The 27853-nt window shown below is 36.2% G+C and overlaps 5 protein-coding genes across 8 annotated transcripts; 3 read left to right on the plus strand and 2 right to left on the minus strand.

The window, feature by feature from the left end:
* Positions 1 to 3850: 3850 nt before the first annotated feature.
* On the minus strand, positions 3851 to 6066 carry LOC9320409 (inositol-phosphate phosphatase). The gene is made up of 12 exons (XM_021033660.1): positions 5958 to 6066; positions 5806 to 5861; positions 5670 to 5720; positions 5473 to 5553; positions 5289 to 5392; positions 5118 to 5202; positions 4937 to 4991; positions 4764 to 4807; positions 4609 to 4677; positions 4419 to 4519; positions 4269 to 4325; positions 3851 to 4194 (listed from the first exon to the last, which is right to left on the minus strand). The coding sequence occupies exons 1-12, from the start codon at positions 5968 to 5970 to the stop codon at positions 4095 to 4097; spliced, it is 816 nt and encodes a 271-aa protein (XP_020889319.1). The 5' UTR covers positions 5971 to 6066; the 3' UTR covers positions 3851 to 4094.
* A 6594-nt stretch (positions 6067 to 12660) lies between these two features.
* On the plus strand, positions 12661 to 15096 carry LOC9320410 (IAA-amino acid hydrolase ILR1). Its single transcript, XM_021030593.1, has 5 exons — positions 12661 to 13174; positions 13294 to 13419; positions 13891 to 14205; positions 14295 to 14423; positions 14529 to 15096. The coding sequence occupies exons 1-5, from the start codon at positions 12815 to 12817 to the stop codon at positions 14925 to 14927; spliced, it is 1329 nt and encodes a 442-aa protein (XP_020886252.1). The 5' UTR covers positions 12661 to 12814; the 3' UTR covers positions 14928 to 15096.
* An 899-nt stretch (positions 15097 to 15995) lies between these two features.
* LOC9318323 (probable inactive receptor kinase At3g02880) lies at positions 15996 to 18824 on the plus strand. The gene is made up of 3 exons (XM_002882210.2): positions 15996 to 17617; positions 17849 to 18166; positions 18259 to 18824. Exons 1-3 carry the CDS (start codon positions 16330 to 16332, stop codon positions 18531 to 18533), a joined length of 1881 nt encoding a protein of 626 aa, XP_002882256.1. The 5' UTR covers positions 15996 to 16329; the 3' UTR covers positions 18534 to 18824.
* A 1051-nt stretch (positions 18825 to 19875) lies between these two features.
* LOC9318324 (gibberellin-regulated protein 5) lies at positions 19876 to 20739 on the minus strand. 2 transcript variants are annotated; one of them, XM_002884298.2, is made up of 3 exons: positions 20606 to 20733; positions 20458 to 20491; positions 19876 to 20269 (listed from the first exon to the last, which is right to left on the minus strand). In XM_002884298.2, the coding sequence occupies exons 1-3, from the start codon at positions 20681 to 20683 to the stop codon at positions 20088 to 20090; spliced, it is 294 nt and encodes a 97-aa protein (XP_002884344.1). In that variant the 5' UTR covers positions 20684 to 20733; the 3' UTR covers positions 19876 to 20087. The 2 variants fall into 2 exon arrangements, with proteins under 2 accessions (XP_002884344.1, XP_020888140.1); XM_021032481.1 differs by lacking the exon at positions 20458 to 20491 and having other exon boundaries at positions 20606 to 20739.
* Positions 20740 to 21960: 1221 nt separating this feature from the next.
* LOC9320411 lies at positions 21961 to 27852 on the plus strand. 3 transcript variants are annotated; one of them, XM_021031190.1, is made up of 12 exons: positions 21961 to 22165; positions 22519 to 22612; positions 23011 to 23634; positions 23792 to 23877; positions 24088 to 24182; positions 24277 to 24570; positions 24682 to 25083; positions 25189 to 25783; positions 25864 to 26094; positions 26207 to 26331; positions 26633 to 26844; positions 27030 to 27852. In XM_021031190.1, the coding sequence occupies exons 2-12, from the start codon at positions 22610 to 22612 to the stop codon at positions 27363 to 27365; spliced, it is 3003 nt and encodes a 1000-aa protein (XP_020886849.1). In that variant the 5' UTR covers positions 21961 to 22165; positions 22519 to 22609; the 3' UTR covers positions 27366 to 27852. The 3 variants fall into 3 exon arrangements, with proteins under 3 accessions (XP_020886849.1, XP_020886847.1, XP_020886850.1); XM_021031188.1 differs by having other exon boundaries at positions 22554 to 22612; XM_021031191.1 differs by lacking the exon at positions 21961 to 22165 and adding an exon at positions 22172 to 22264 and having other exon boundaries at positions 22554 to 22612.
* The last annotated feature ends 1 nt before the right edge of the window (position 27853 follows it).

Genomic DNA, 27853 nt, shown 5'->3' on the forward strand with positions numbered 1-27853 from the left:
TACGTGGCTTTAGAAAAAAAACTGAATTCAAAGAGTAAAAAAAAAAAAGACTTTAGAGACTTAAAAATTACTTAAAGCCAAAAAAGTGTGATTGGGAAAATAAAAACTTTAAATGCTTTAAAACTTTTCTAAAGCTTTAAAAGTGTTTACAAATCACCCCCTAAATGATATTTGATAAACCTTTGAAGGAAACAAAGACCATACAGTGAAGTTATACATATTGGTAAAAAAGTAAATAGTTCCAAAAACAAAGCTAGAAAGGAATTTTTAGAGACATAGGCCCAAAAGGGCGGACTAAAGAAGGAAAACCTTAAAAATCAAGAAAATGGTGAATTAAGAAAGAAAACTTTAAAGAAAACCTCTCAGAATTAACATGGTTTTAGACTAAAAAATATTTATTATTTTCTTAAAATTTAAGTGTTAAATTTGTTTTAAATTTTAGTAAAAATCATTATTATTTTTAAAAAATAAGTTTAAGTGTTAAATCTATATTACGTGAAAACATTGCCGAACTTCGAACACCAAAGCTTACAGACTAACTAAGGACATGATGCCTAAGCGCGGTTAGTTTTTGACGTTTTTAAAATTTAACACTTAAACAAATTTTTTAAAAATAATAATGAAATTTAATTTTTTTTTAAGTTTAAGTGTTAAATTTGTTTTAATTTTTAGTGTAAATCATTATTACTTTTTAAAAATGAGTTTAAGTGTTAAATATTACCGAACTTCGAACACCAAAAGCTTACAGACCAACTATGGACAGGATGCCTAGGCGCGGTTAGTTTTCGAAGTTTTTAAAATTTAACACTTAAACAAAATTTTTGAAAATAATAATGAAATTAACATGATTTTAGTTAAAAGCATTAATTTTTTTTTTAAGTTTAAGTGTTAAATTTGTTTAAGTTTTAGTGAAAATCATTATTATTTTTTAAAAAATGAGTTTAAGTGTTAAATCTATATTAGAAAACATCCCGAACTTCGAACACCAAAGCTTACGGACCAACTAAGGACAGGATGCCTAAGCGCAGTTAGTTTTCCCCATTTTTAAAATTTAACACTTAAACCAATTTTTAAAAAATTAATAATGAAATCAACATAGTTTTAGTTAAAAGTTATAAATTATTTCTTAAAGTTTAATGTTTTAAATTTTAGTGCAAATCATTATTATTTTTTAAAAATGAGTTTTAGTGTTAAACGTATATTACGTGAAAATATGCCGAACTTCGAACACCAAAACTTACGGTCCAACTAAGGACATGATGCCTAGGCGAAGTTAGTTTTTGACGTTTTTAAAACTTAACATTTAAACTCATTTTAAAAATTATTAGTGAAATTAACATGGTTTTAGTTAACAATTATTAATTATTTTCTTAAATATTTAAGTGTAATGTTTGTTTTTAAATTTTAGTGAAAATCATTATTATTTTTTAAAAATGAATTTAAGTGTTAAATCTATATTACGTGAAAACATCCCGAACTTCGAACACCAAAGCTTACGGACCAACTAAGGACAGGATGCCTAAGCGCGGTTAGTTTTCGACGTTTTTAAAATTTAACACTTTAACCAATTTTTAAAAAGTAATAATGAAATTGACATAGTTTTAGTTAGAAATTATTAATTATTTCTTAAAGTTTAAGTTTTAAATTTTAGTGAAAATCATTATTATTTTTTAAAAATGAATTTAAGTGTTAAATCTATATTACGTGAAAACATCCCGAACTTCGAACACCAAAGCTTACGGACCAACTAAGGACAGGATGCCTAAGCGCGGTTAGTTTTCGACGTTTTTAAAATTTAACACTTTAACCAATTTTTAAAAAGTAATAATGAAATTGACATAGTTTTAGTTAGAAATTATTAATTATTTCTTAAAGTTTAAGTTTTAAATTTTAGTGAAAATTAAATCATTATTATTTTTTAAAAATAAGTTTAAGTGTTAAATCTATATTACGTGAAACATGCCGAACTTCGAACACCAAAGCTTACGGACCAACTAAGGACAGGATGTCTAGGCGCGGTTAGTTTTCGACGTTTTTAAAATTTAACACTTAAACTATTTTAAAAAAAATATTTATATTTATAAATGTTTTAGTGAAAGTTTTAAACTAATTAGTTTTAGGTTTACTTAAATAAGTTTTAAAGAAAAGAAAAACAAAAATAAGAATGAAAAAGAATAATGTACCTTGTTGGAAGTGGTAGCAAAGAAGCCCCTACAAAGCTCATTCCAAAACCAAATTTAGTGGAATCAGGCCTTGATGGTTTCTCCTGCAGCAGCAGCATTATTAGCCTTTGATTGCTTCTCCTTGTAGTCTCTGACCGCAGACTTGATAGCGTCCTCTGCAAGCATATTGCAATGTAGCTTGACGGGTGGCAACATTAGATGCTTTGCGATTTCACTGCAAATTCAAGAATCCCAAAACAATGACTCATCCATCAAAATCTTCACCATATCACTAGATTTGGGATATTCCAAGAACCGAAACAGAGTTAGAGATAACAACCCTGACGATATATCTAAAGAGGCAGGAATAGAAACATGATTTGGCAGATTGTTAAAGGGCACTTAAACATTCTTGATGGTCAAAAGCTGAACCAAACAAATATACAAATTAAAACCTGTCTACATATCCCTGACTCTGATCATGAGCCTTTAAAACGAATCGAACAAAATTGGAAACCATGATTGGAAGACATACCAACGGAAGAAGAGGCGATAGCAGAGCCACAGCCAAAGGTCTCGACTCGATTGTCAACGATCTGACCGGAATCATCGACCTTAATCTGGAGGCTCATGAGGTCCCCGCAAGAAGGAGCGCCTACCAATCCAGTGCCAACGTTAGGGTCATTCCTGTTGAAGGAACCAACGTTTCTAGGGTTTTCCAAAGTGGTCGACGCCCTAACCCTAAAGAAGACGCTCGTAACCCTAGATAACTAAGCCTTTCTAGATAACTTCAAACTTGGAACATCATCATCATCGAGAAATAGAGAGTTTTGGTTTCTCTCACAAGGAAAGAATTAGAAGAAGCGAGAGAGAGTATCTATTTATAAGCAAAGAAGTTTAAAAGAAAAAGGAAATTGCTAATCACAACTAACGGTCACATTAAGATTTCCTTTTTCTTTCGATGCCTTTATTTCCTAATTTTTTCGATGGCTTTATTTCCTTTATTTTTGTTTTGTTTTTATGTGAGTGAATCTGCTGAGTTTAATAAAGGTGAAGAATCAACTCATTGCCTGAGTCGATGATCCGATCCTCAAAAGTATACTAACCACAACACTGTCTTCTTTCATGTTAGGATCATGATTCATAAGAGTACTTCAAAGTCCAATGTACGTTGGTACTGGCTGCATCTTCCGCCTAGAGCAACAGAGAGCATCATTGCTGGTTTGGAACAAGAAAGGTCGAGACTATCTCTAAGGAAACCAAAAGCTAGCTATGATGAAGAAAGATGACATCTCTTTGCCTGTGAATGGAGAGAATACAACAAAGAATATAATGTGATGGAGATATCTAATCTTTGCTTCTCTTTTCTGACAGCTCTGAAAGAGATCTGGTTACTCAAAAAGTCTCGTTTTCCGGTAGCTGATAGTCTAGACTCTAGTACATGTGTTTGAAGAATATATGCAAGTTGTGCTGAAAAGAAAAGCAAAGAGGAAATGAGTTTTGGTGATTAAATCTGAAGTGGAAGGATTGGCATGGGTTGTTCTTATACGTGTATATATCCAGTTTATGGAGCAGAAGCAGATTCAGAGAAACGATCCGAAGCATAAAAGTGAGATTACTGGCACTAAAGAAGGATGAAATTAGCAAATTAGGGTTAAATTATGCAAATTCGATTACAAAATCAAAAATGTATCAACACAATGAAAGAACCGAATTCATTCAATACCAAACACATGAAGTTTTTAAATTGAGTTCACAAGGGGGGAGTAATTAAAAAAGAAAGAAAATAATTGGTTTCTTGTCAACAATTGAGTTGGTTTCTTTCTACCGAAAAGAAATACTCTCTCCCTTGTTACCAAACTAACATATAGTGAGGTTTTTTAATTGAGTTCATCATAAAGTTGACACCATATTGTAAAACAATAGATGACTTCATGCCCCTGTAAGCCGCAACGCCTCTGCGAATAACTCTTTGAGAGAAGAGTTGGAAGCCGCGATCCTCTGCGATGTAATGTCCAAATCTTTACCGGATCTGATGAACAAAGACATACAACAGTTGATCAGTTGGAAGGTTGAGTGTGTGTTTGGTTTAATCTCAACACTTACGGATCAAAAATGAGTCCACCAGCTTCTTTAACGATTACAATTCCGGCTGCAATGTCCCTGTGAAAATTGATATCATGCCATCAAGGACTAATCTTGTCTGCGCAAGAACTCCACTTTTTTAATCCAAGCAAGGGAAAAAAGACAATTTACCATGGACCACCGAAACCGAGTTCATAGAAGATATCAACCCTTCCACACGCAACGCCACAGAGGTCCAGTGCACACGAGCCACTCATCCTAAGGGACCTAACCTGATGAATGAAAGACACAACAATCATGAGTTTTGGCAGAGGTTAGAACCAAAAGGTGGAGTTCCAAATATCTCTCAATAAACTTCCACCTTGGTTAGCAAACTGTTGATTCTGTTGGTTGTGTCATTTAATGTAGCTTGATCACGTTTAGTACCCGCCTGTATTCAATTGGTCACATAACGGATGAGAGGAGGCTTCAAAGCAGTCTAGTTTAGTAGCGTAACATAAAGGAGCCAGATTTTACCTCTGTTACGAGCAAAGCGGTTACAAGTTCGCTCTGAGTTGACACTGCAAAAAGAACATTGTTTGAGTTGAAAAGAAGAAAGAACTCAAGTCTCTAAATAAGTGATAGCTATTTTCCTGAAACCAAAAACAGAGATCAACAAATATATTCAAGTCTCTAGAACAAGTGCTAACCTTTAATTGGCTTTCCGTTCAAGAATGCTCCTTTCCCTTGGACACCGGTGAATAGCTGTTTGAATATTAGATAATATGTAAGAATTGAGAAACATCTCGTTACATTCATGTCATCAAGGAAACTATGTATAATGGTGAGAAGTACAATGGAACAATGAGAAGGGTCTACACAATCTTTTACCTCATCCATAATAGGATTATAAACAACGCCAACCAGAGGGACTTTTCCAATCGTAAGTCCAATGGAAACACACACAAAAGGGAACCTACAAAAAACAGCATTTGGTTTTGTTTGTAATGAAATGGGCAAATGAAACACACAGGATCATTCGAATTGAGCAACGATATATACCCGTGAACGAAATTTGTTGTTCCATCAAGAGGATCAACAATCCAAGTTGGTTCGTCTGTTAGTTCTGTCACACCGTATGCAGCTGTAGTTTCTTCTCCTATGAACTAATTCATAACAAAACTCTAATGATCAATGCAAGGGAGAAGCTAACAAAGATCGAACAAAGTAGGGAAGAAATAACCACCTTGTGATTGGGAAAGAGCTGCTTGAGATGATTAAACACGAGTTCTTCACATCCTTTATCAGTCTCTGTCACCAAATCCACCTAAAAACAACAATTTAAGGAGAGAATTTCAAAACAAAATTGACACTGTTTGATCGAAGTAGCCATTCCCACTTTGTGTGGTTGTGTGAGATGAAATCAAGATCAAGAATAAAAACCTGGCCTTTGTGTTCAACATGTTTGGTCTCGTAAAACCCTTTACGAATAATCTGCAGAATGAAACCAAAGCAGCTATATAGTGAATCATGATTAGCCGGAAGATCGATGAAAACTCAAGGAGTTCGAAAGAGAGACCTGTCCAGCGTTTTTAGCGGCATCAATGGCGGCAGCCAAGAACTGATCTAGAGAATCTGCATCAAATCAATGTCGCCCGAAGAAAATGAGAAAACAGAGAAATCAAAAAGAGACGGTGAAATAAGCTCAGCAGAGATAGAACGTGACTTTACCATTGTCCGCCATTTTCGATGAAAGGAGGAAGAGTGATGCTTTTCTTTACTTGTTGTGGGTTTTTGTGGTAGAGAGAGCGAGAATATTCGAGGCATCTAATCTTATATTAATTACCCAATTAGGAGAATCCTAAATGAGAACGAAGATTTCAGAAAATCCGTTTTACAAAAAGCTAACCAATGATCATTTGAAGATTAGATTTTACCTCAATTTTGTTTTCCTACTTCCTCTTAATAAACCCGCAATCTGAATCACTACTCTTTTCCGGGTCGGGTTTGGACTTGAGACTATTGGACTGATTCTCAATATGGGCCTTTTAATTTATGTGTATAAACTGTAAGCATCAATTAAAATGATTCAGAGGAAGTACTAAATATATATTTTTATTACAAAAGTCAAAAAAGAAATATCAACAATATCAAACGTCAACAATAGACGCTACACGCGAAGAATATTACGAAATAATATTTTGTGTGGAGCCCACCGTCACTATGCACGCATAATAATTTACTTTTTTATGCCTATATAAATGAACGAATTCGTTCGTTGTAAATCACAATTCATACTTCAACAATAAGAAGTTATAAGAAATCTCTCTCCTCCTCTCATCTCTTTATTTTCAGTATCCCGATCCTTCTGCGGGTATAAATTCTTTCTCCATTATTTATATTTATATACACCATAAAATAAAGTAATTATTATAACACGTTATCAGCACGATCACTCTATGATCGCTGAAAAAAAAATACGGTATTATACCGGGCAATATGTCGCCTCGTTAAAATAAAAAATATGAGAAAAAAAAAAAGGGAGAAAAGAAAATTATATAAATAAATAAAAGAAACTATATGGTTGGCTGAGCCACCTGAAATTACTTCATGCACCATAATTAATTATTTTCTGTTAATGGTTGGCTGAGCCACCTGAAATTTTATTCACTGCTTTAAATATTTATTTCTGCTACCGGTCGGCTGAGCCGCCTTAATTTTATGCACTGCTTTAAATATTTATTTCTGTTGCCGGTCGGCTGAGCCGCCTTAATTTTATGCACTGCTTTAAATATTTATTTCTGTTGCCGGTCGGCTGAGCCGCCTTAATTTTATACACTGCTTTAAATATTTATTTCTGCTACCGGTCGGCTGAGCCGCCACATATATATTTACTGTTTCTATGTGGATAATTCGTCACCATAATATCACTGTGAATTATTTGTTTATATTATGGTTTATTCACCTGTATAAATATTTTTATCTGAATCGATAATTTTTATCTTATTGATCTCTAATTTTTCAGATTAATTTTTTTGTTTAAATCTTTTTTCGCCAACGGTCTCAAAGAAAAATTTCAAAATTTTTTCAAAAATTTCAAATCTTTCCAACGGCTAGGAATAGTATTTTTCAATCTATAAATACACTTATTTTCTCATTCATTTCATCAAAACAAAATTTTTTCATCTCTCTAAAAACTCTCTCCGAAAAAAGAAGAAGAATTTTGAAGTTTTGAAGTTTTGAAGAATGTTTCGATTATTCTTAATATTTGTTTTTGGAATCATTATTATGTGTATTTATAATCTTTGCGTTGTAGATTTTACTCCGCAAGAATTTCGTTTGAACATTAGTTTATTTGTTTGTACGCTTTTTCTTTTTGTAATCGCTTGCATTATTAATGTAAACGGTTTATTTTAAATATGTTTTAAAATAAATTAAATAAAGATTTCTAATAATATTCCATGTTTTTATTTTAGAAAACAAATGGCAAATATTGAGAAGCTTAAGTTTTTGGCTCTGCACATCACTTTGGCCAATTATATATTTTTTGAATTGCCAACGTCGAATTACATTTACAATCTCTTGGCTTAATAAAAACCGTAAAAGAGAATAATATTTCGACGGTTCAAGAAAGGGAAAAATTGGTGATCTTTATTTTAAGACACCTTGATGAAAGTATGATATGTGATTATGCACACATATAAGATCCCAGAGAGATCTAGGAATCCCTAAAGGCTCGATTTGATAATCGAAAGGCAATAAATCTCCCACTTGCTTGGGATGAATGGCAAAGTCTAAAGTTCAAAGACTTTGATAAAGTGATGGATTACAATTCCGCTATGATGGAAATTGTGGTTAAACTAAAATATTATGGTGATATTATCACTGATTCTCAGATGCTTGAGAAAACGTATACCACGTTTCATGAAAACCACATTACCCAGCAAAAACTGTATATGTCATAAGGGTATACCGAATTTTCGGATTTATTTGTGGCACTCCTAATAGCGGAAAAGATTAATGAGACCGCTCATGCGGTTAACTAAAGAGCTTGTATTGAGACTGCTGAAATAGTCTCTAGTTATGCCATATATATAATATTATGCTTTTGTTATTTTGAAAAATAATGTTGTTTTAACAACAATTTCATATATAATTATTGTGTGTTTTCCTTTCATGAATAAAATTTACTTTCATTTTATTGATGTTTATCTTAATCACAGAAATGGATGAAACAACCTCCAAGGAAATGGCTCAAGAAATTTGCATACCAGATAGTGGGACAACACACACTATTCTAAAGGAAAAAAGATATTTCTCTAACTTAAAACCGACAAACATAATTGTCAATACAATATCAGGTCCTGTAGACGTGATTGAAGGAACTGGTATGGCCAACTTTATGTTGCCTAATGGAACCAAGTTTTCCATAAAAAATGCCTTGTATTCTCCAAAATCTAAAAGGAATTTGTTGAGTTTCAAAGACATATATCTTCAAGGATATGATACTCAGTCTGCAACTGAGAATGAAAAGAAGTATATGTACATAACTTCTGATAAATCGGGAAAAAGGCTTATATTGGAAAAATTTCCAAAACTTCCTTCAGGATTGCATTATACTCATATAAGTGCAATCGAATCGCATCTAGTGATTAAAAGAAATCCAGAAGATTTCACATTATGGCATGATCGCCTCGGTCATCCAGGCACCTCGATGATGCGAAAAATCATAGAGAGCTCACATGGACACCCATTGAAAATCCAGGAGATATATCATGGGAATAAAAAGACATGTGCTGCATGTTCTCTTGGAAAACTTATCATAAGGCCATCGCCAGCCAAAATTGATAAAGAATCACCAAAATTCCTTGAACGAATTCAAGGAGATATTTGTGGACCAATACATCCACCATGTGGACCATTCCACTATTTCATGGTATTAATTGACGCATCCAGCAGATGGTCACATGTTTGTCTATTATCATCTCGAAATATTGCATTTGCGAGATTTCTAACTCAAATAATCAAATTAAAAGCTCAGTTCTCTGATTATTCCATTAAGAGAGTTAGACTAGACAACGCTGGTGAATTCACATCCCAAGCATTCAATGATTATTGTATGGTAACGGGAATTGAAGTTGAACATTCTGTACCTCATGTTCATACACAAAATGGCTTGGCGGAATCATTAATTAAACGTCTGCAATTGATTGCAAGACCATTGATCATGAGATCAAAACTTCCAACCTCTGTATGGGGACATGCCATTTTGCATGCAGAAGCACTCATTCGGATAAGACCAAGTGCATACCATAAATACTCCCCACTACAGTTAGCATTTGGTCGAGAACCAAATATATCCCATCTAAGAATTTTTGGTTGTGCAGTGTATGTGCCTATAGCACCACCACAACGTACAAAGATGGGACCACAAAGAAGGTTGGGAATATATATTGGCTGTGATTCTCCATCAATTATAAGATACCTAGAACCGCAGACTAGTGATGTCTTTACGGCACGATTTGCCGATTGTCACTTTGATGAGAAAGTATTCCCGGTTCTAGGGGGAGAAAATAAGCAAGTAGGGAAAGAAATCAAATGGTGTGTACCATCCCTGTTACACCTTGATCCTCCTACAAAACAGTCAGAAATAGAAGTTCGACGAATTGTGCATTTGCAAAGTATAGCAAATCAACTTCCCGATGCTTTTGCAGATACCAAAACGGTAACTAAATCATATATACCAGCTGCAAATGTCCCTGCTCGAATTAAAATTCCACAAGAAAGTGGAAAAGCAGATGATACACGTGAGTCTAAAACACGCTTGAAACGTGGTAGACCAGTTGGTGCTAAGGGTAAAAATCCTAGAAAACGAAAGGAAGTTGAAAAGCATGATATTCCCAAAATAGCAGAAAGCATTTTGGAAGAAACAAATCATGAGTCTAATGACAATGATGAGCATCATGAGCCTGAAGGAAATCATGAGATTTCTATCAACTATATCCATAATGGAAAGATCTGGGATCGAAATAAAATGGATGAAGTTGATGACGTTTTCTCATACCTTTTGTCAAAGGAAATTGATGAGGAAAACGAGGATCCAGAACCAAAGTCGGTATATGAATGTCAAAAGAGACATGACTGGATAAAATGGAAAGATGCAATACAAGTCGAACTTGATTCGCTCAATAAGCGAAATGTATTCGGACCTATTATACTCACACCTGAAGATGTGAGACCGGTTGGATACAAGTGGGTTTTCGTTAGAAAACGAAATGAGAAAAATGAAATTACGAGATACAAGGCTCGTCTTGTAGCTCAAGGATTTTCTCAAAGACCCGGGATTGATTATGAGGAAACATATTCCCCCGTTATGGATGCAATAACGTTTAGATTCTTGATGAGTCTAGCGGCTGATAAAAATTTAGAAATGCGTCTCATGGATGTTGTTACAGCATATTTGTATGGATCATTAGATACAGATATCTATATGAGAGTTCCCGACGGGTTTAATATGCCAGAAGCATTGAAATCTAAACCCAAAGAGTTATGTGCAATAAAGTTGCAAAGATCATTATATGGGTTAAAGCAATCTGGGCGAATGTGGTATAATCGTCTCAGTGAACATTTAACGAAAGAAGGATACGTGAACGATCCTATATGCCCATGTGTTTTCATCAAGAAAACAAAATCCGGATTTGTGATAATCGCGGTATATGTTGATGATCTAAATATAATTGGGACTCAAGATGAAATACAGAAAGCAACAAACTATTTAAAAGGGGAATTCGAGATGAAAGATCTCGGACAAACAAAGTTTTGTCTTGGCCTACAAATTGAACATTCCCAAAAGGGTATATTTGTGCACCAATCCACGTATACTAAAAGAGTGCTAAAACGATTCAACATGGATAAGGCAACTCCTCTTAGTACTCCTATGGTCGTTAGATCACTTAACGTTGAGAGTGATCCATTTCGACCGCATAAGGAGAATGAAGAGATACTCGGTCCTGAAGTACCGTATCTAAGTGCAATTGGAGCCCTTATGTATCTTGCAAATTGCACTCGACCTGATATATCATTTTCAGTCAATCTTTTGGCTAGATTTAGTTCATCCCCTACACGAAGACATTGGAACGGAATTAAACATGTCTTTCGTTATCTTCAAGGGACTATTGATTTAGGGTTATTTTATCCTAAAATATAAATGGTCAAATGATTGGTTTTGCAGATGCAGGATATTTATCAGATCCACACAAAGCTCGATCCCAAACAGGATACGTATTCACGATTGGAGGTACTGCTATATCATGGCGTTCTCAGAAGCAGACACTTGTAGCTACTTCTTCAAATCATGCTGAAATCATCGCACTCCATGAAGCGAGTAGAGAATGCGTGTGGCTACGATCAATAAGTCGACACATTCAAACGAGTAGTGGAATTCGTCTGAATACGGAGCCAACTATCTTGTATGAAGACAATGCTGCATGTGTTGCTCAGACAAAGGAAGGATATATCAAAAGCGATAGAACCAAACATATCCCTCCAAAGTTCTTTTCATACACCCAAGAGCTCGTGAAGAATAAAGACATTGAAGTAAAATATGTCCGATCATCCGAGAATTCTGCGGATCTCTTCACGAAATCATTACCCACCTCTATATTCAGGAAACATGTTCATAACATTGGAATGCGTAGTCAACAAGACTTGTAAGTTATGATCCTGATCATTCGAGGGGGAGCTTGCGCGGTTGCACTCTTTTTACCTACTATGGTTTTTCCCGCCGGGTTTTCCTAGAAAGGTTTTTAACGAGGCAACATAAAATATTACGCAAGAGACATAGTGACACTGGTCTCCAAGGGGGAGTGTTGTAAAAGTCAAGGAAAGCTACAACATCAAATACACATGCGTAAACGATCGTAAAATAATATTTTGTGTGGAGCCCACCGTCACTATGCACGCATAGTAATTTACTTTTTTATGCCTATATAAACGAACGAATTCGTTCGATGTAAGATCACAATTCATACTTCAACAATAAGAAGTTATAAGAAATCTCTCTCCTCCTCTCATCTCTTTATTTTCAGTATCCCGATCCTTCTGCGAGTATAAATTCTTTCTCCATTATTTATATTTATATACACCATAAAATAAAGTAATTATTATAACAGTCACAACTCATTCTTCATGGGATGTTTATTCCAAAAGTGTTAATTTACATTAACATAAATGGTAAAATCGTGTAGTAAAAGAACTAATTCATTTCAAGTAAATATCCCTTTTATACTGTTAATATGTACATTGTATTCAAATTTCAAATTACTCAAAGGAAAAGATTTTTTCCATTTCTATCTCTTGGTATTTCATTATTTTCTTCATATTACAAGAAGAATGCCATAACATAAATTATCAATTTCACATTAGAGGCCTATATTTAAAAACACGTGGAATAGTTTGCAAACACGTGGGTGAAATTATGTACTATATATATAAAAAATCGATCGGACGATTCATCTCCGTCTGTCCTCCATCATCGTCTTCACCGTTTCTTCTATTAATACTATCGAGAAACAAAAAAAAAAAACAGAATGAATTTCTCAGAGAGCTTCTTTCTCTTCTGCGTCACCTTCTTCTTTCTCCCCCTTCTGTCTTTAGCTGGGAGCTATGATTCTGGTTCGGGTCTCGAGTCACTCGCTCGTGGGATGCTAGATTCAGCGAAGGATCCTGAGTTCTTCGAGTGGATGAGAGGAATTAGGAGAAAGATTCACGAGAACCCGGAGACAGGGTTTCAGGAGTTCAAAACGAGTCAACTTGTTCGAGACGAGCTTGGCTCGCTTGGAGTGAAGTATAAGTATCCTGTGGCGAAGACTGGCGTCGTGGCTTGGATCGGATCCGGTTCGATGCCTGTTTTCGGACTTAGAGCCGACATGGACGCACTTCCGTTACAGGTTTTTTGTTCTTGAAATCTAAGTCAAAGTTCCGATTTTTACTCTGATTTTTAGATTGCTTTGTTTGTCTAATGATTTTGAAAAATTGGTGACTTTGATTGGTAAACAAAAACAAATAGGAATTAGTGGAGTGGGAATCGAAGAGTAAAGTAGATGGAAAGATGCATGCTTGTGGTCATGATACTCATGTTGCTATGCTTCTTGGTGCTGCTAAGCTTCTTCAAAACAGAAAACATCTCATCAAGGTCTCTCCTTTTTCTCTCTCACTTAGTCTACATGTATAATTTTGATTGATTGTGTGTGTGTGCCCTGCGTTCAAAACTGATCATTTCAATGTGGGTTAGTGTTTTCCAAGATTCTGATATATGTGTGTGTGTGTGTGTGTCTTTGATTGCTAATTGCTATGTGTGTGTGTGTTTCTAGAGTTGTTAGAGTGTGTGCGTGTCCAGCAATTAAGATGTGAAATTTCTATATGGTCAGGTTCTGATTTGGTGAATCGTATGGGGATTTGGAATGAAACACAATTTCTTCTCGTTCTGTTTTTTTTGAATGAAACACAATGTCTTTGAATGCTATATATGTGTGTGTGTTTCTACTTTCTAGAGTTGTTAGTGTGTGTGTGTCCAGCAATTAAGATGTGAAATTTCTATATAGTCTAATTCTGATTTGGTGAATCTTATGAGGGTTTTGAATGAAACACAATTTTTTTGCAAAAGGGGACTGTGAAACTTGTGTTTCAACCAGGCGAGGAAGGTTATGCAGGTGCTTATGAAATGCTAAAAGACGAGATTCTAGACGACTTAGATGGGATTCTCAGCGTTCACGTCTTTCCGTCGATCCCATCGGGTGGTATTGGCTCTAGGCCTGGGACCGTTCTTGCAGGTGCAGGATTGTTTACAGTCACGGTTCATGGTCAAGGTAGCCACGCAGCTACACCGCATTTCTCTAAAGACCCGGTTCTTGCAGCTTCTTCCACTGTTGTTGCCTTGCAGCAGATTGTTTCGCGGGAAATGGATCCACTCGAAGCCGGTGTAAGTTTGCTTTCCACTTTTAAGCATTGTGTTTGATGAATCAGAATCTTGACTGAATGAATGAAAAATCGGTTTTTAATGTTTCTCAGGTGGTTACAGTTGGATACATTGAAGGAGGTCATGCTCAAAATGTAATACCGCAGAGTGCAAAATTCGGAGGTACTTTCAGAAGCTTAAGCAACGATGGGCTTCTATTCATTAAAAGACGGATCAAAGAGGTAAAGAGATATGTTTTCTACACCATTTTTCTTTACAATCTTGTTCTATTATTCGAATAATGTAGGTCCATAATCCTGTTTAAATGTTTCTTGATGATGATGCAGATTTCGGAGGCACAAGCATCGGTATACCGATGCAAATCAGAAGTAAATTTTGAAGAGAAAAAGCCGTCGCTTCACCCGGTAATGAATAACGACGAGGGCTTATACGAGCACGGTAAAAAAGTAGCGGAAGCGATGATTGGAAAGAATAACTTCCATGATTTCCCGGTGACAATGGGAGGAGAGGATTTCAGCTTCTTCACTCAAAAGACGAAGGCTGCGATTTTCGTGCTGGGGATAAAGAATGAGACGCTAGGCGCTGGTAAGCCGCTTCACTCTCCTTACTTCTTTGTTGATGAAGAAGCTCTTCCTGTTGGGGCTGCTCTTCATGCAGCCATGGCAGTTTCTTATTTGGATAAACATGGTCATGGCCATGACGATGAGGTTAAGAGTGAATTATAGAATGTGTTGGAGAAAATCAGCATTTAGCAATTTGTATTACTATTAGTCGTCATCCACTTGTATTTGAACTTGAAAGTTAGGTGAGGTTAGGTTTCGGTTTCGGTTTGGGGAATGTTTGTTAATCTAAATTGAAATAAATGAAATTTATTCGGTTTGACTAACCTGATAACCAATAGAGTCATGATTTACGGGTACACGTAAACAAAAATACAAATAAAGCCACGAGAAAGCAAACATTTTCATTTAAAATAAATAACACTAATACACTATAGATGTGAACAAGGGAAAACAATATTTGAAGTTTAAAATGTATCAAACATATGAGGTAATTTTCTAAACTTGTAAGCATAGTGATTATATCAATATCATTATTGTGCCACTACTTATATTTAAAATCTGTTAAAATTCATTGTTGAAAAAGACGCAGATATATAACCAAATATATAAGAAAATTGATTGGGGAAAAACCAAAAAAATGAACAATTGAAATATTCACAATCTGAAGCATATTACATATATAGTTCATAAATACAACAACTAAGTTTTCTGTTGACCATTTCTATTACCTTCCTTATCAAATTGATAAAGATACATAAAATTGTAATAAGATTGTCAATGGTTCTATCTTATTTTCCGGCTGGTACACCAATATATTTGTCTAAGAAAGTACATATACGAGAAACTGCAGAAAATTTTACATTTCTTATAACAAAAATAAAAACGGTGTCTGAGAGACACTAATCTTTGTTTGTCATTTGTCAACGGTAGCTCAGAGATACTATTTCACAGACCTGGTCTGTCTTTGGTCACACTCAACCTGCAAAAAAAAAAAACATAAAAGAAACAAAATGATAACGACCATTAGTTTTTAATTCGAGCTAATTTATTGATCTAATAAAAAAAAACAGTGGTCGTTTAAACGTCTACAAAAACATTACTGCAGTGATGAGATTAATAACAGTGATTTATTATCTTTTATGTAACGCAATGCCCAGTTGACTAGTATGATAAATCGTTACAACTAATAGTATTCAACAATATTCATAAACCATATTAATATTATTAATTAATTAATTATATTCTGTAAAATAGCTGTCACATTAAATACATAAGATTCTCTTTACTTTTTTGTAAAAAAGGAAAAATTCCAACGAGTAACTTTTCTTTTTCCTTTTCTCTGCAATTATGATGATTTTCTCTATCTTAGCCGGCTCTAGAGAGAGAAAGACAGAGCTGAAACTCTTGTTAAAAAAAAAAAAAAAAAGTCTCTTGTTCAAACACTCGTTTACGCGTAGCCGAAATAAATTCAGAAAATTTCCCAAAACCCATCTCGAAAAGTCGATATATATTTTGAAACCAAGGAGACGAAGATTTACACAGTTTGAGGAAGAAGAAGAAGAAGATGAAGTACAAGCGTAAGCTAAGTCTCTCTGTTGTCTTCTTCTTCGTCTTCTATCTCGCGGCGGTGACTTCAGATCTAGACTCTGACCGGAGAGCTTTACTCGCTGTTCGTAAAAGTGTTCGTGGCCGTCCTTTGTTATGGAACATGAGTGCTTCTTCTCCTTGTAATTGGCACGGAGTCACTTGCGATGCGGGTCGGGTCACGGCTCTCCGATTACCCGGAGCTGGTTTATTCGGTTCTTTACCAATCGGTGGAATTGGTAATCTAACCCAGCTTAAGACTCTCTCTCTCCGATTCAATTCTGTCTCTGGTCCAATCCCTGCGGATTTCTCAAACCTTGTTCTCCTCCGTTACTTGTATCTCCAAGGTAATGACTTTTCCGGTGAGATTCCGTCGTTTCTCTTCACGCTTCCAAACCTAATCAGACTTAATCTTGGGGAGAATAAGTTCTCGGGTCGGATCCCGGATAATGTCAATTCCGCGACCCGGTTGGTTACTTTGTATTTAGAGAGGAATCAACTCTCAGGTCCGATCCCTGAGATCACGCTTCGTCTTCAACAGTTCAATGTTTCTTCTAATCAATTAAACGGATCGATTCCGAATTCGTTGTCGACTTGGCCTCGAACCGCTTTTGAAGGGAACACTCTCTGTGGGAAGCCCTTAAACACTTGTGAGGCAGAGAGCCCCAGTGGTGACGCTGGAGGACCCAATACGCCGCCGAAGGTAAAGGATAGCGACAAATTATCCGCCGGAGCTATTGCCGGAATTGTGATCGGTTGTGTTGTTGGTCTATTGCTGCTTCTTTTGATTCTGTTCTGTCTCTGTAGAAAGAGAAAGAAAGAAGAGAACGTTCCAGCTAGAAATGTTGAAGCTCCTGTCGCCGCTCCGACCTCCTCAGCTGCTATACCCAAGGAAAGGGTTGTTGATGTCCCGCCGGCGAAGGCTACGGCGTCGGAGAGTGGTGTGGTGAGTAAAGATTTGACCTTTTTCGTGAAATCTTTCGGGGAATTCGATTTGGATGGATTGTTGAAGGCTTCAGCTGAGGTCCTTGGGAAAGGAACAGTTGGGTCTTCGTATAAGGCAAGCTTTGATCATGGGTTAGTGGTGGCTGTGAAGCGTTTAAGAGACGTTGTGGTGCCTGAGAAAGAGTTCAGAGAGAGATTGCAGGTTTTGGGATCAATGAGTCATGCCAATCTTGTGACTCTGATCGCTTACTATTTCAGCCGCGACGAGAAGCTTCTCGTCTTTGAGTACATGTCTAGAGGAAGCTTGTCTGCGCTATTGCACGGTAAAAATCGAAAATCACCATTTATGCGTTTGTTTGTTTTCAGGTTCTTAGTTTAGTTGATGCTAGTATGTGATCTTGATGGGCTTGGTTTCGCTAAGATTGTCATTGATTACTCATTGCTTCTTAGTTAGTTTATCTTATGCGTCTTGTTGCTAGTTAATGATCTTGATGGGCTTGGTTAAATTATTATGCTTGGAGCTCGATTTTTAAGCTCTTTTAATGGATTTGTAGGGAACAAAGGAAACGGGAGAACTCCGTTGAACTGGGAAACCAGAGCCGGTATAGCCGTAGGAGCTGCAAGAGCGATTAGCTACCTACATTCGCGTGATGCAACAACTTCTCATGGGAACATTAAGTCCTCGAACATACTATTATCTGACTCCTATGAAGCTAAGGTCTCTGACTACGGTCTTGCTCCTATCATTAGTTCTACATCTGCACCTAACCGCATTGATGGCTACCGTGCCCCTGAAGTCACCGATGCTCGCAAAATCTCCCAAAAAGCTGATGTCTATAGCTTTGGCGTCCTAATCCTTGAATTACTCACAGGTAACAAACAATCAAGGACATATCTATCTTATAAGCTGCGTTTTGTTTTTTTTGCAAGTGCTGCGGTGTTAACATGGAACATTACATTGCAGGTAAGTCTCCAACGCATCAGCAATTGAATGAAGAAGGCGTCGATTTGCCAAGATGGGTCCAATCTGTTACCGATCAACAATCACCGTCCGATGTGCTTGATCCCGAGCTCACAAGGTACCAACCTGAGAGCAATGAGAACATCATTCGTTTATTGAAGATCGGTATGAGTTGTACGGCTCAATTCCCAGATAGTCGTCCTTCGATGGCCGAAGTTACCAGACTCATTGAGGAGGTTTCCCATTCATCTGGCTCCCCAAATCCAGTATCCGACTGATTTTTGGGGGTCCAAATTGATTGATTTGAAAATTGTTTGGGGTTAAATTGCAATTTCTTGAATAGTGTCGACCCCACTTCCCGCCTTTTTTTCCTTCTACTTTGTTCTTGTTCTAGTTTGTTCGTTAATTCTTGAGCCTCAAATTGAGATGAGACCTATAAGTTTGTTTGTTTCTTTCTACTTTTCTTAATTTCCAAAGTTCCAAAAAATGTCTATAAAACTATTGCTTATGCTAATTTTTGTATAATTACATAGTTGATTGCGTGTGGATAAATTGGTTTTTGTTTTCTTCGTTTCACATCTTATATCCTAGAATCCTAGTCAACGATTCAGCCAAAAACAATGTCAACGATTTTTTTTTTTATCGCCGTCCAAAATTTTGAGCCAAAAACAAAGTCAACGACAAAATGGTCATGAATATCGTCTCACGATTGACTGACAAATACTTCACGATTCGATTAAATTTCAAGTTTTATAATGTGAAGTTGGTAACCACTAACTATGTAGTAACCGTATTCCACAGGAAAAAAAAAACTTTTAGAAATGAAATATTAACATTGACCCAACAAAAAATGAAATATTAACATTTTTAACTTAAAAACACATATATGATCATGGGGATTATTTTTTATTTAAAGGGGGATTATACACTATATTTGCTTAGAGATTATTTTTCATCTTAAGGAATGAAAATTGAACACTATATTTGCTTAGAGATTATAGTATGAACATCAACAAATTATAAGTGCTGAAAAACTATTTTAGTTCAAACTTAAAGGGAAATTGAAATATATTTATTCGAAATTTCGAATTATTTGATGAAAAAATATAGTGATCTGGACTTAGGATTTTTAATAACACTATCCATTCTTTTCACGTGATACACCATTTACACCGAGTCATGGACAGTTGACACAACCTTTTTCTCTTGTTCCAGCTCCTATCAGTATCCATGTGGGTACACATGCACATGGTGACATATGTATTAATTTATAAATTCATTAATGGGTTTAAATACTCTTTGACATGAACATTAATAGAGAAAAATGGAATTTAAATCCATTTATAAATTCATATAAATATACCCGTGTAAAGATGTTATTACAGTCCTATTACAATTCTCAGCATCATAGAACATGGCTTCCACACATACAACCAATATTATTTGGCCAATCATCAACACTAGAGATAAATTAGAATTTTTGATTATCTTATCTATGAATGAAATATTATAAGTTGATAATAATAATCAATCACAACTTTGATGGGCTTTATGGCTATAAGGCTTCGTTCTGGCTACATGTTTGTAGGCTCAAATCAATTGATAATGAAGCCCATTTCATAAATATGTAACCTAAGATACTATAATCCATGACACATGGGGCGAACTTACACGTTTAACACAACTATAGAGAGCAAAAAAGACATAACAAACAAAAGTGTAAAGACAAATAGAGATTCTACCAACTTGTAGAAACAGAGCAAAACAGAGTAAGTGATTGATGGTACAAAACTTGATCCATATTATCAAATATATCTAATAAGAAGTGTTACTTAAGGACATTTTGGGCCGCCTTCTTTAGTCTTCCAGTTGTTGTAACATGGACAACTTTGTTTGTTGCCGTAAGTACCAGAAGGAACACAGAGACATTTTTTGCAACACTTGAGGCAAAAGAACATGCATGGCTTCTTGTGTGATGTTGCTGAACAACGGTAGCTACACTTTGAGTTGCATTCTACGTTGAAGGTTCCATCCAAAAGCACATCACAAACAACACAGAAAGGAACAAATTATCAAGATACTAAATTGATATATCACAAAAACACCATAATTGTTACTTTAAAGTTTATATATCAAAATTATTAATAATTAGTGATTAAGAAATTATTATGATATGAAACCACACAAGTTTTGAGTTCGTACGTTGGGGTTGGAGTTTGCCACCACCACGAGCAGCCTGTCATACAAAAAACTTCAATATCAGAAAACTAATAACCATCAATTTTTCATAGCCTTTGGTCATTCTTACACAACCTATTTAAATGAACTGAATCTGTTTTTGGTGGTTTACCTGAACGAGGTTGGAGACTGACAGTAAAAAGAGAAGAGTCAAAAAGAAAAGAGCATTTCTTCTGATACAATTCGCCATTTTTTTTGTTAATAATTCTTGATTTCGAATGAATGATTTGTTAAGAAAGAATAAAACGGGTTTAAGATATTTATAGAGAAAATAATTAGTGGGGATTTATTTCCTTCTTTGGTATTGCCAATGTTCATGCCGTGATTCTGGGGAAGTAGGTCATTATAATTTCTAATTACCACACTTGTCGTTTTTGTCCCATAGAAATTGTCAAAGACTCAAAATCAGTAAACATTTGTAATTACCCACCTATAGAAACAAATTAAAGTCTAAACTTTTTCTAGATCCGACTTTAAAAGTAATCTTATATTAGGAAATTGAAAATTATTCAAAGTATCGTTATGATCTTTTTACTTAAAAAATATCTTAATAAAAAGGAAAAAATAAGCGAGTTTAGGAAAGTTATTTTTTTTGGTAAGTATTTTAGGAAAGTTATTAAGCTAATTGTGAAGTGCAAATAAAAAGAATTAAACGAAAAAAGTGTAATAGAAAGCGAAAAATGCGGCGAAGTTGAGGAGATGATGATTAATAATATTTGATTTTCTGAACAATGTGATCTTTGTGGGCCATTTTATTGATTTTTTGTTTTTGACATATCAAAAAATTTCATATTTTTTTTTGTTTTTGTTTAGTTTTAATGGCATTAAAAAAAAAATCTAATTGATTTTACCAGGACTGGACACTATCAATGGACATCACATCACATCACCATCTAGCCCATCACATCACATCACCATCTAGCCCGTGATCACAAATTTTCTTAAAAGGCCCAAAAAATGGGCTAGCCCATTGAACTAAAAAAATTTCAATTACAGTAATAAACTTAGGAGTTAGGATGACGAAATGGCACTTTTGCAATTTTATCCTTGGTTTGGTCTAATATTTTAACGTTAACAAATGGCCTAAACGTGTCGTTTTCCCAACACAAAGATAAGTGGGAACCGAAAAACAATTAAAATTAACTTCTTCAAATGAAATGACCAAATTAGCAATGAAGTTAATAAATTGAAATACTAAATTTGACGAAGAAGTGAAAAAACTTTGAATTTGTGTGTATATAAATGTCTGTCACAGTGCAGAATTCTGAAATTTTCAGAGTAGAGAAATGCTTTCATGGCGGTAAAAGGTAAAATACTAACTAATCACTGTAAAAACATCTTGTTAAACACGTTTTCAAAATCTCTTAACTATTGCGTGTCATATTAGACTAAATTAGTAATTAATTTATAAATAATTGCGTGTGTGTATGTATGTATGCCCGTACGTATCTACGTGTAGGTATAGAGATAGATCCTTGGGGTGGCTATTTAATAGCAGCTCTCATTATCTGGGCTCTGTGTTTTTCGTATTTCACGAGGAAAAGCGATTATCGAGAAACGAACTTAGGGCCACGCCAGATTCTCTTTGTATCTAGAGAGAGAGAGAGAGGAAATCGAATCTGGATTTTAGACGAACTAGGGTTTGTATTTGTACAACGAAAATCTAGAAATGGTAAGTTTAGGGTTTTGTTTCTTCTCGATTGGCTCATGCTGATAGTGATGATTGCGGAAATCCAAATGTTGAGGAAGATCATTTTGAGACCTCAACAATGTAATCTTATACTCTGATTTTTCAGAGTTTTAGAGACTAATTTGCTTGGTTATCGTTAGATTCCTTGTTTTCTGGAGTTATAATCGTGATTCTATACAGAGATTGGTCACTGTTCTTTTATTTTTGTTTTTAAAAAACTGTGAATTTGTAATTTCTTTGAGGGTTCGTAGTTAGGAATTGTGTTTAATTTGCATGTTATGCAAATGTTGTTAAGATTGAATAATCTGGGTTTGTGCTTAATGTTTTTTTTGCAGTTCTTAATTATGCTCTTTGTTCTGTGTGTTCACAGTTGGATTAGCGGATTAGAAATCGGTTTGCGAGTTGTGCTCATCAATTCTGTTGCTTATGGTAAGTTTATCTGTAGAATCTGGAATCAGTTTTTTTGTGTTAGCGATTTTGTGGCTTGTTCTTGCTTAAAGATGGTCTAAGAACCGAGGATAATATGTAGCGTTTTATGTAGATCTCATTAAGACTCTTCCTTTGAATGTCGCACCTTTAGATAATAGCATGAATGTCTGGTTGTAGTCTAGGAACCGCTCACATGGAGGACGCAATTTTATCTCCAAACATCACTCGAAAAATGCTCTGCGGATACACACTGCTCTATTTGAAATGCTTATACTGTTTTTTAAGTCTTATGAAAAAATTTGGTTTTAGAAATTATTTTTCAGTAAATTTTCCCTTTTATGCTTCGTTAAATTCACTGATACTATTTTCTTAACATTCTCTCTATGATTTGCCTGAAGATTGATAGAAGAGCTGGTAATCGCTCCATGGGTCGCAAAAGTCGTCCTAAAATGCAGTCTGGAACTTGTAATGTCTGCTCTGCTCCTTGTTCATCTTGCATGCATCGTAATGCGGAATTTACCAGTTCAAAGTCAGACGAGTCACCAGATGAGAACTCCCATGGTGTACTGGCGAGCCAGTGTTCTTTCAACGGGGACAATCTTTTGCGTTCTTCTGGGGTTAATGCTCCCGGCAGTTCACATAACACTGCTAGTGAAGCGAGCCATCTGGTTAATTCCAATCGTGATACTTCATCTGAGAATGCTGAGAGTATGGAAATTATAAGATCTTCTGATATTTCCCATGGCCCAATATTAGATAGGTCTCGCAAAGAGCAAGATTCCATCATGGTAGATTCATGTAGTGACCATCAGGCCAGAAGCACTCTAGGGCAGGGAAAAGTCAAGGAAAAGTCAGGAGCAAATAATATTGAAGACAAGAAAAATACTTTAACTGGAAGTTCTAAGCATTCAGGACGAAGGGTTGGGAAGTCAGGAGAAAATGTTCTCTTAAATAACGCAGATGAATCAAACACATCAGCCATGTCTGAGAGTGAGAGTGAAACTGATCCTGAAATGCTTGATGTAAGTATGCTGTTTTGTCTCATATTAGGAAGAATTAAAGAACACATCTATTTTGTTGGCTGAACTTCTGACTCTGTTTCTTTTTTGTTTTAATGTTTACTTTCGTCTCCTAGTGACAAAAATCTCAAGTTAAAATGTTCTCGATGTTGTTGAGCAGGTAAAAGTATGTGATACTTGTGGAGATGCGGGTCGTGAGGATTTACTTGCTATCTGTAGCAGATGCAGTGATGGTGCAGAACACACGTAAGCCTGCTTCTGTTCATGGGAAAGAAAAGATCGAGTACTTTTTGGAGTCCGGGGTACCCCGTCTTTCTGAACTAATGGCCAGTTGCCGTTCAGGATTTATTCTTGACGTTAATATTAGTGAAGTTAAAGTGAATTGGATTATCCTATTATTATTAACTGATCACCATTTTCTGTACTAACTATATAGTTGTGTTCTCTTTTCCTCAGCTATTGCATGCGAGTAATGCTTAAAAAAGTTCCTAAGGGTTATTGGCTTTGCGAAGAATGCAAGTTTGCTGAGGAAGCAGAAAAGCAGAAGCTAGGTAAAGATACATGATGTTAGTGCAAAACATTAGGAACTTGGTTGTGAACTTGGTTTTTTCTTTTTGTCTAACAAACTTGAGTTGAAACGTGCAGAAACCAAGGGAAAAAGAGAAAGTGAGGTAAACAGGAATACACAGAGCTCCAGCAAAAGGCACATAGATAAATTTGAGACAGCTCCAGATTCTAAAAGATTGGCAGTTGAGGCTCCAACAGGGTCACCCAAGAGATCTGTTCTCCCCAGAGTGTCCGCTTTATCCCGAGAAACATCATTTAAGGGCTTAGAGAAGCCTGCGAGAAAGCTAGCTCATCACTCATCCTTCAATAGCTACTCCAGTGATGACACAGAAAGCACACGATCTACTGACTCGCAGCTCCGGTCCCCTAAAGGTAGGATATATGATACAATTTCTCTCAAGCGCAGTTCTTCCTTGTCTTGTTTGCCGTACTTTTGGTGATTTTGAAGGTTGTATAATATCACCTTGTTTTCTGTTTGTGTAGGTTCCTTTTACAAGTCCAATTCGTTTAATTCTTCGAGCTCTAGACCAAAAGTGAGACCAGTGGATGATGTTATGCTTCCACGACAGAAGACTGGGAAAGGAAATTCTTCCTTTGATGTAAAGGAAGGATTTTCTAAAAATGTAGGGAAATCAATGTCAAGTAGATGTATAGACGTAGGGAGCTCTAGTTGTAATGGCTCAGAAGTAAAAGGTTCAAAGCAACTGAAAGATCGGAGCACAGTAGCTAACCCTTCAGTATCCATTTCACGTGGCAATTCATCCATTCCTTATGCAAAAAGTCCCCGTGATTTGAAGGATTTGCAGTCTGATGGTAAACAAGGTAGCTTGTCAAAGCAAGCCAGACATCTAAGTCGAAACCGTCTAGAAGATATAGTTGCTTCTGGTACGATGTTCACTGGTTATAGCTTTTTTTACTTCATTAGTAAACAATTCTCTGCGTTAAAGATATCATGATTGACACCCATGGATTTATTACTCACCTATGCAGTGGGGGATTCATCTAAAAATGAAAAGTGTAGTTCAAGCGAGCAAATATCAAGTGAAACGAAATGTAAAGATGAACTGGCACATGTAGATGGTTTACCTCGGTCGAGGGAATTCAGAGAGGCGGGGGAGAAAAGCAAAGATGCTGTTGGTAATCACCAAAAGCAAAATATTAGCGAAGATATTAATAAGGGCAATAGGTTGCGAGCAGCGGTTGATGCTGCACTGCGTAAAAAACCCAGCTTTAGCAAAAACAGAGGGTTGGAGCAATCTGATTTGCCTTCAGTGTCTAATGTGGATTCCGGTTGTAATAAGGCTTTAAAAAGTTTACCCTCAAAGGTGCCGGTCATAAGAGATTGGCCTGTGGGATTCCAAGGATTGCCTGGAGGGCATCCAAATTTACGGACAGACAAGCAGACAAATGCAGTAAATGGAAACCAGTCTACACTCGCTGGTACTGATGCAATGGCTGCTTTCCAATCTGTTGAACTTGAAGTTAATTTTCCTTCTGTAAAACCGGTCATGAGAGATTTGCCTGTGGCTGCCCCAAATGTTCTGTCGACAACCTCAGCCATCCCAGAGCATGAGTATATTTGGCAGTATGGTTTCGTTCCTTTTTATGAAGACCACTTTTCTGGTTTAGTTACTTGTAGATAAACCTTCTGTTTCCTTTGACCAGAGGGGACTTGGAGGTGCAGAAAAGCAGAAATTTATCAGCAATGCATAGTGGAATACAAGCGTATCTTTCAACCTCAGCATCACCTAAGGTGGTTGAAGTGGTGAAACAATTTCCTGAAAAAGTCACCTTGAATGAAGTACCCAGGCTTAGTTCATGGCCTGCACAGTTTCAAGATACAGGTGCTAAGGAACAGCATGTGGCTCTTTTCTTCTTTGCCAAGGACATCGAGAGGTAACTGTATATAATTGTGTTTTGTTTCACATGGTTATTCTGTTTTTGGTCGTTTCAATATTTATTTCCTAATCCACTGACGAAATATATTAATTGTTATTGTGACACACAGTTATGAGAAAAATTATAAGCCTCTGGTAGATAACATGATTCAGAAAGATTTAGCCCTAAAGGGAAGCCTCGAGGGTGTTGAGCTTTTGATTTTTGCGTCCAACCAGCTTCCTCAGGATTGCCAGCGTAAGAGTCTTAAGTAGAACTCTTTCACTTCATGAACATACGTTTTGTTGCAAGTTTCACTGTCTTCAATAGGATTAAACTTCTGTGTTTTGGAATCTCACTATCTTTACAATGCTTGCTTACAAAATTAATATCTGTTTCTTCCATTGAGGAGGAGGTATGGCTCTTCAGTCATACTCGAACACTCTCCAATAAGTTTCAAAAATGTTTCACTGATGTGTTGAAGGATCCGTTTAAATGTAAGGCCTGATTTAAACTGTAGAAAGTCTATTGCTTAGTGCTATATCCATTGTGTTTGCAGGCTGGAACATGTTATTTTTCCTTTGGGGTGTATTCCGAGGAAAAAAAGAGAGTTGCTCTAATCCACCTAAGAACACACGTCTTCCGGCGTCTTGTGTTTTGCCAAATATGAAGAAAGCTTTTTCTACTCGTGAGACCTTTCACCATGAGAATCCAAGCAACAGAGAGTCTTTGACTGATCGCACGTCGAACAGAATGCAATCGTGCATGAAGGTGGGTTGTTCTAGTCCTGTGCTAATTATACATTTCTTCTCTGAATTTACATTGGCCATTCAATTTTTCCGCTCTAGTTAAAAAAGTCTTACTCTCAGGTCTGTTTTAGTTTAGAGTGGTGTAGACAGTTGCTAGGTCTTTCTTAACATCATGCAAATATTGATGCATTCATGGATTTGAAACAGGAGGAGAAAGCTAAAGAGGGTAAAGCGTGCGGTGCCATTGAGAAGGAGAATGCATTCTCTGTTTCATATGGAGAACGTGGAGTGGCTGAAGAAATCGAGGAAGGAGAGATAGGTGTTAGCCCACACTTGAAGGATGAGAAGACGGGGCCTGGGACAGTGAAATCCTCCGACATGAACCAGAAAGTGAGCGTGGATGATCTGAATAAAGAAGGGTTGTGTGAAGGTCCAGCGAATAAAAAGCTGAAGACAGTTACAGGAGTAGAAACTGGATGTAGCATTGTCAGGAGGGATACCTCTGTTCATAAATTTGCTTCAAAGAGGACTTCTGACATCTGAAATGGTAGACAATAATAAAACTACCGACCATGACCACGAGCACAGGAGTCTGTCTTGCCTTTCATGGCTGGAACAACCTCAATTGAAGAACATAGAAGTAGCAGTAGTCATAAGCCACAAGATAAGGTGGTGAATCAGGAAAACAGTGCAGCTTCTCTCTCACTATCTTTGTTTTTGTCATCCTTATAAAAGAAACGACAAGAACAAAAACAGAATGAGAGATGAGTGTCTAGATGGGAACACAAGAAGAAGCAGAATGTGGATACTCCTCTGTTTCTCTTGAGAGACTTCCCTGACAAATCCTCATAGGAAACATATCTTAAAAAGTAACCAAAGTAGTGTCTTTTATTTTGGGTCTTTTGGTTATCATGAAGAAGACCCAACTCACAGCTTTGTACATATCAAGGCATGGGCAAAGAACATATGACCGGATGTTGATTTTGGTTGACTTGACTGATCTAAAGTGTGTTTTGGCTAATTTCTAATCT

This window comes from Arabidopsis lyrata (assembly GCF_000004255.2).
Source record: "Arabidopsis lyrata subsp. lyrata unplaced genomic scaffold ARALYscaffold_3, whole genome shotgun sequence".
In the NCBI taxonomy this organism is placed as follows: Eukaryota; Viridiplantae; Streptophyta; class Magnoliopsida; order Brassicales; family Brassicaceae; genus Arabidopsis; species Arabidopsis lyrata.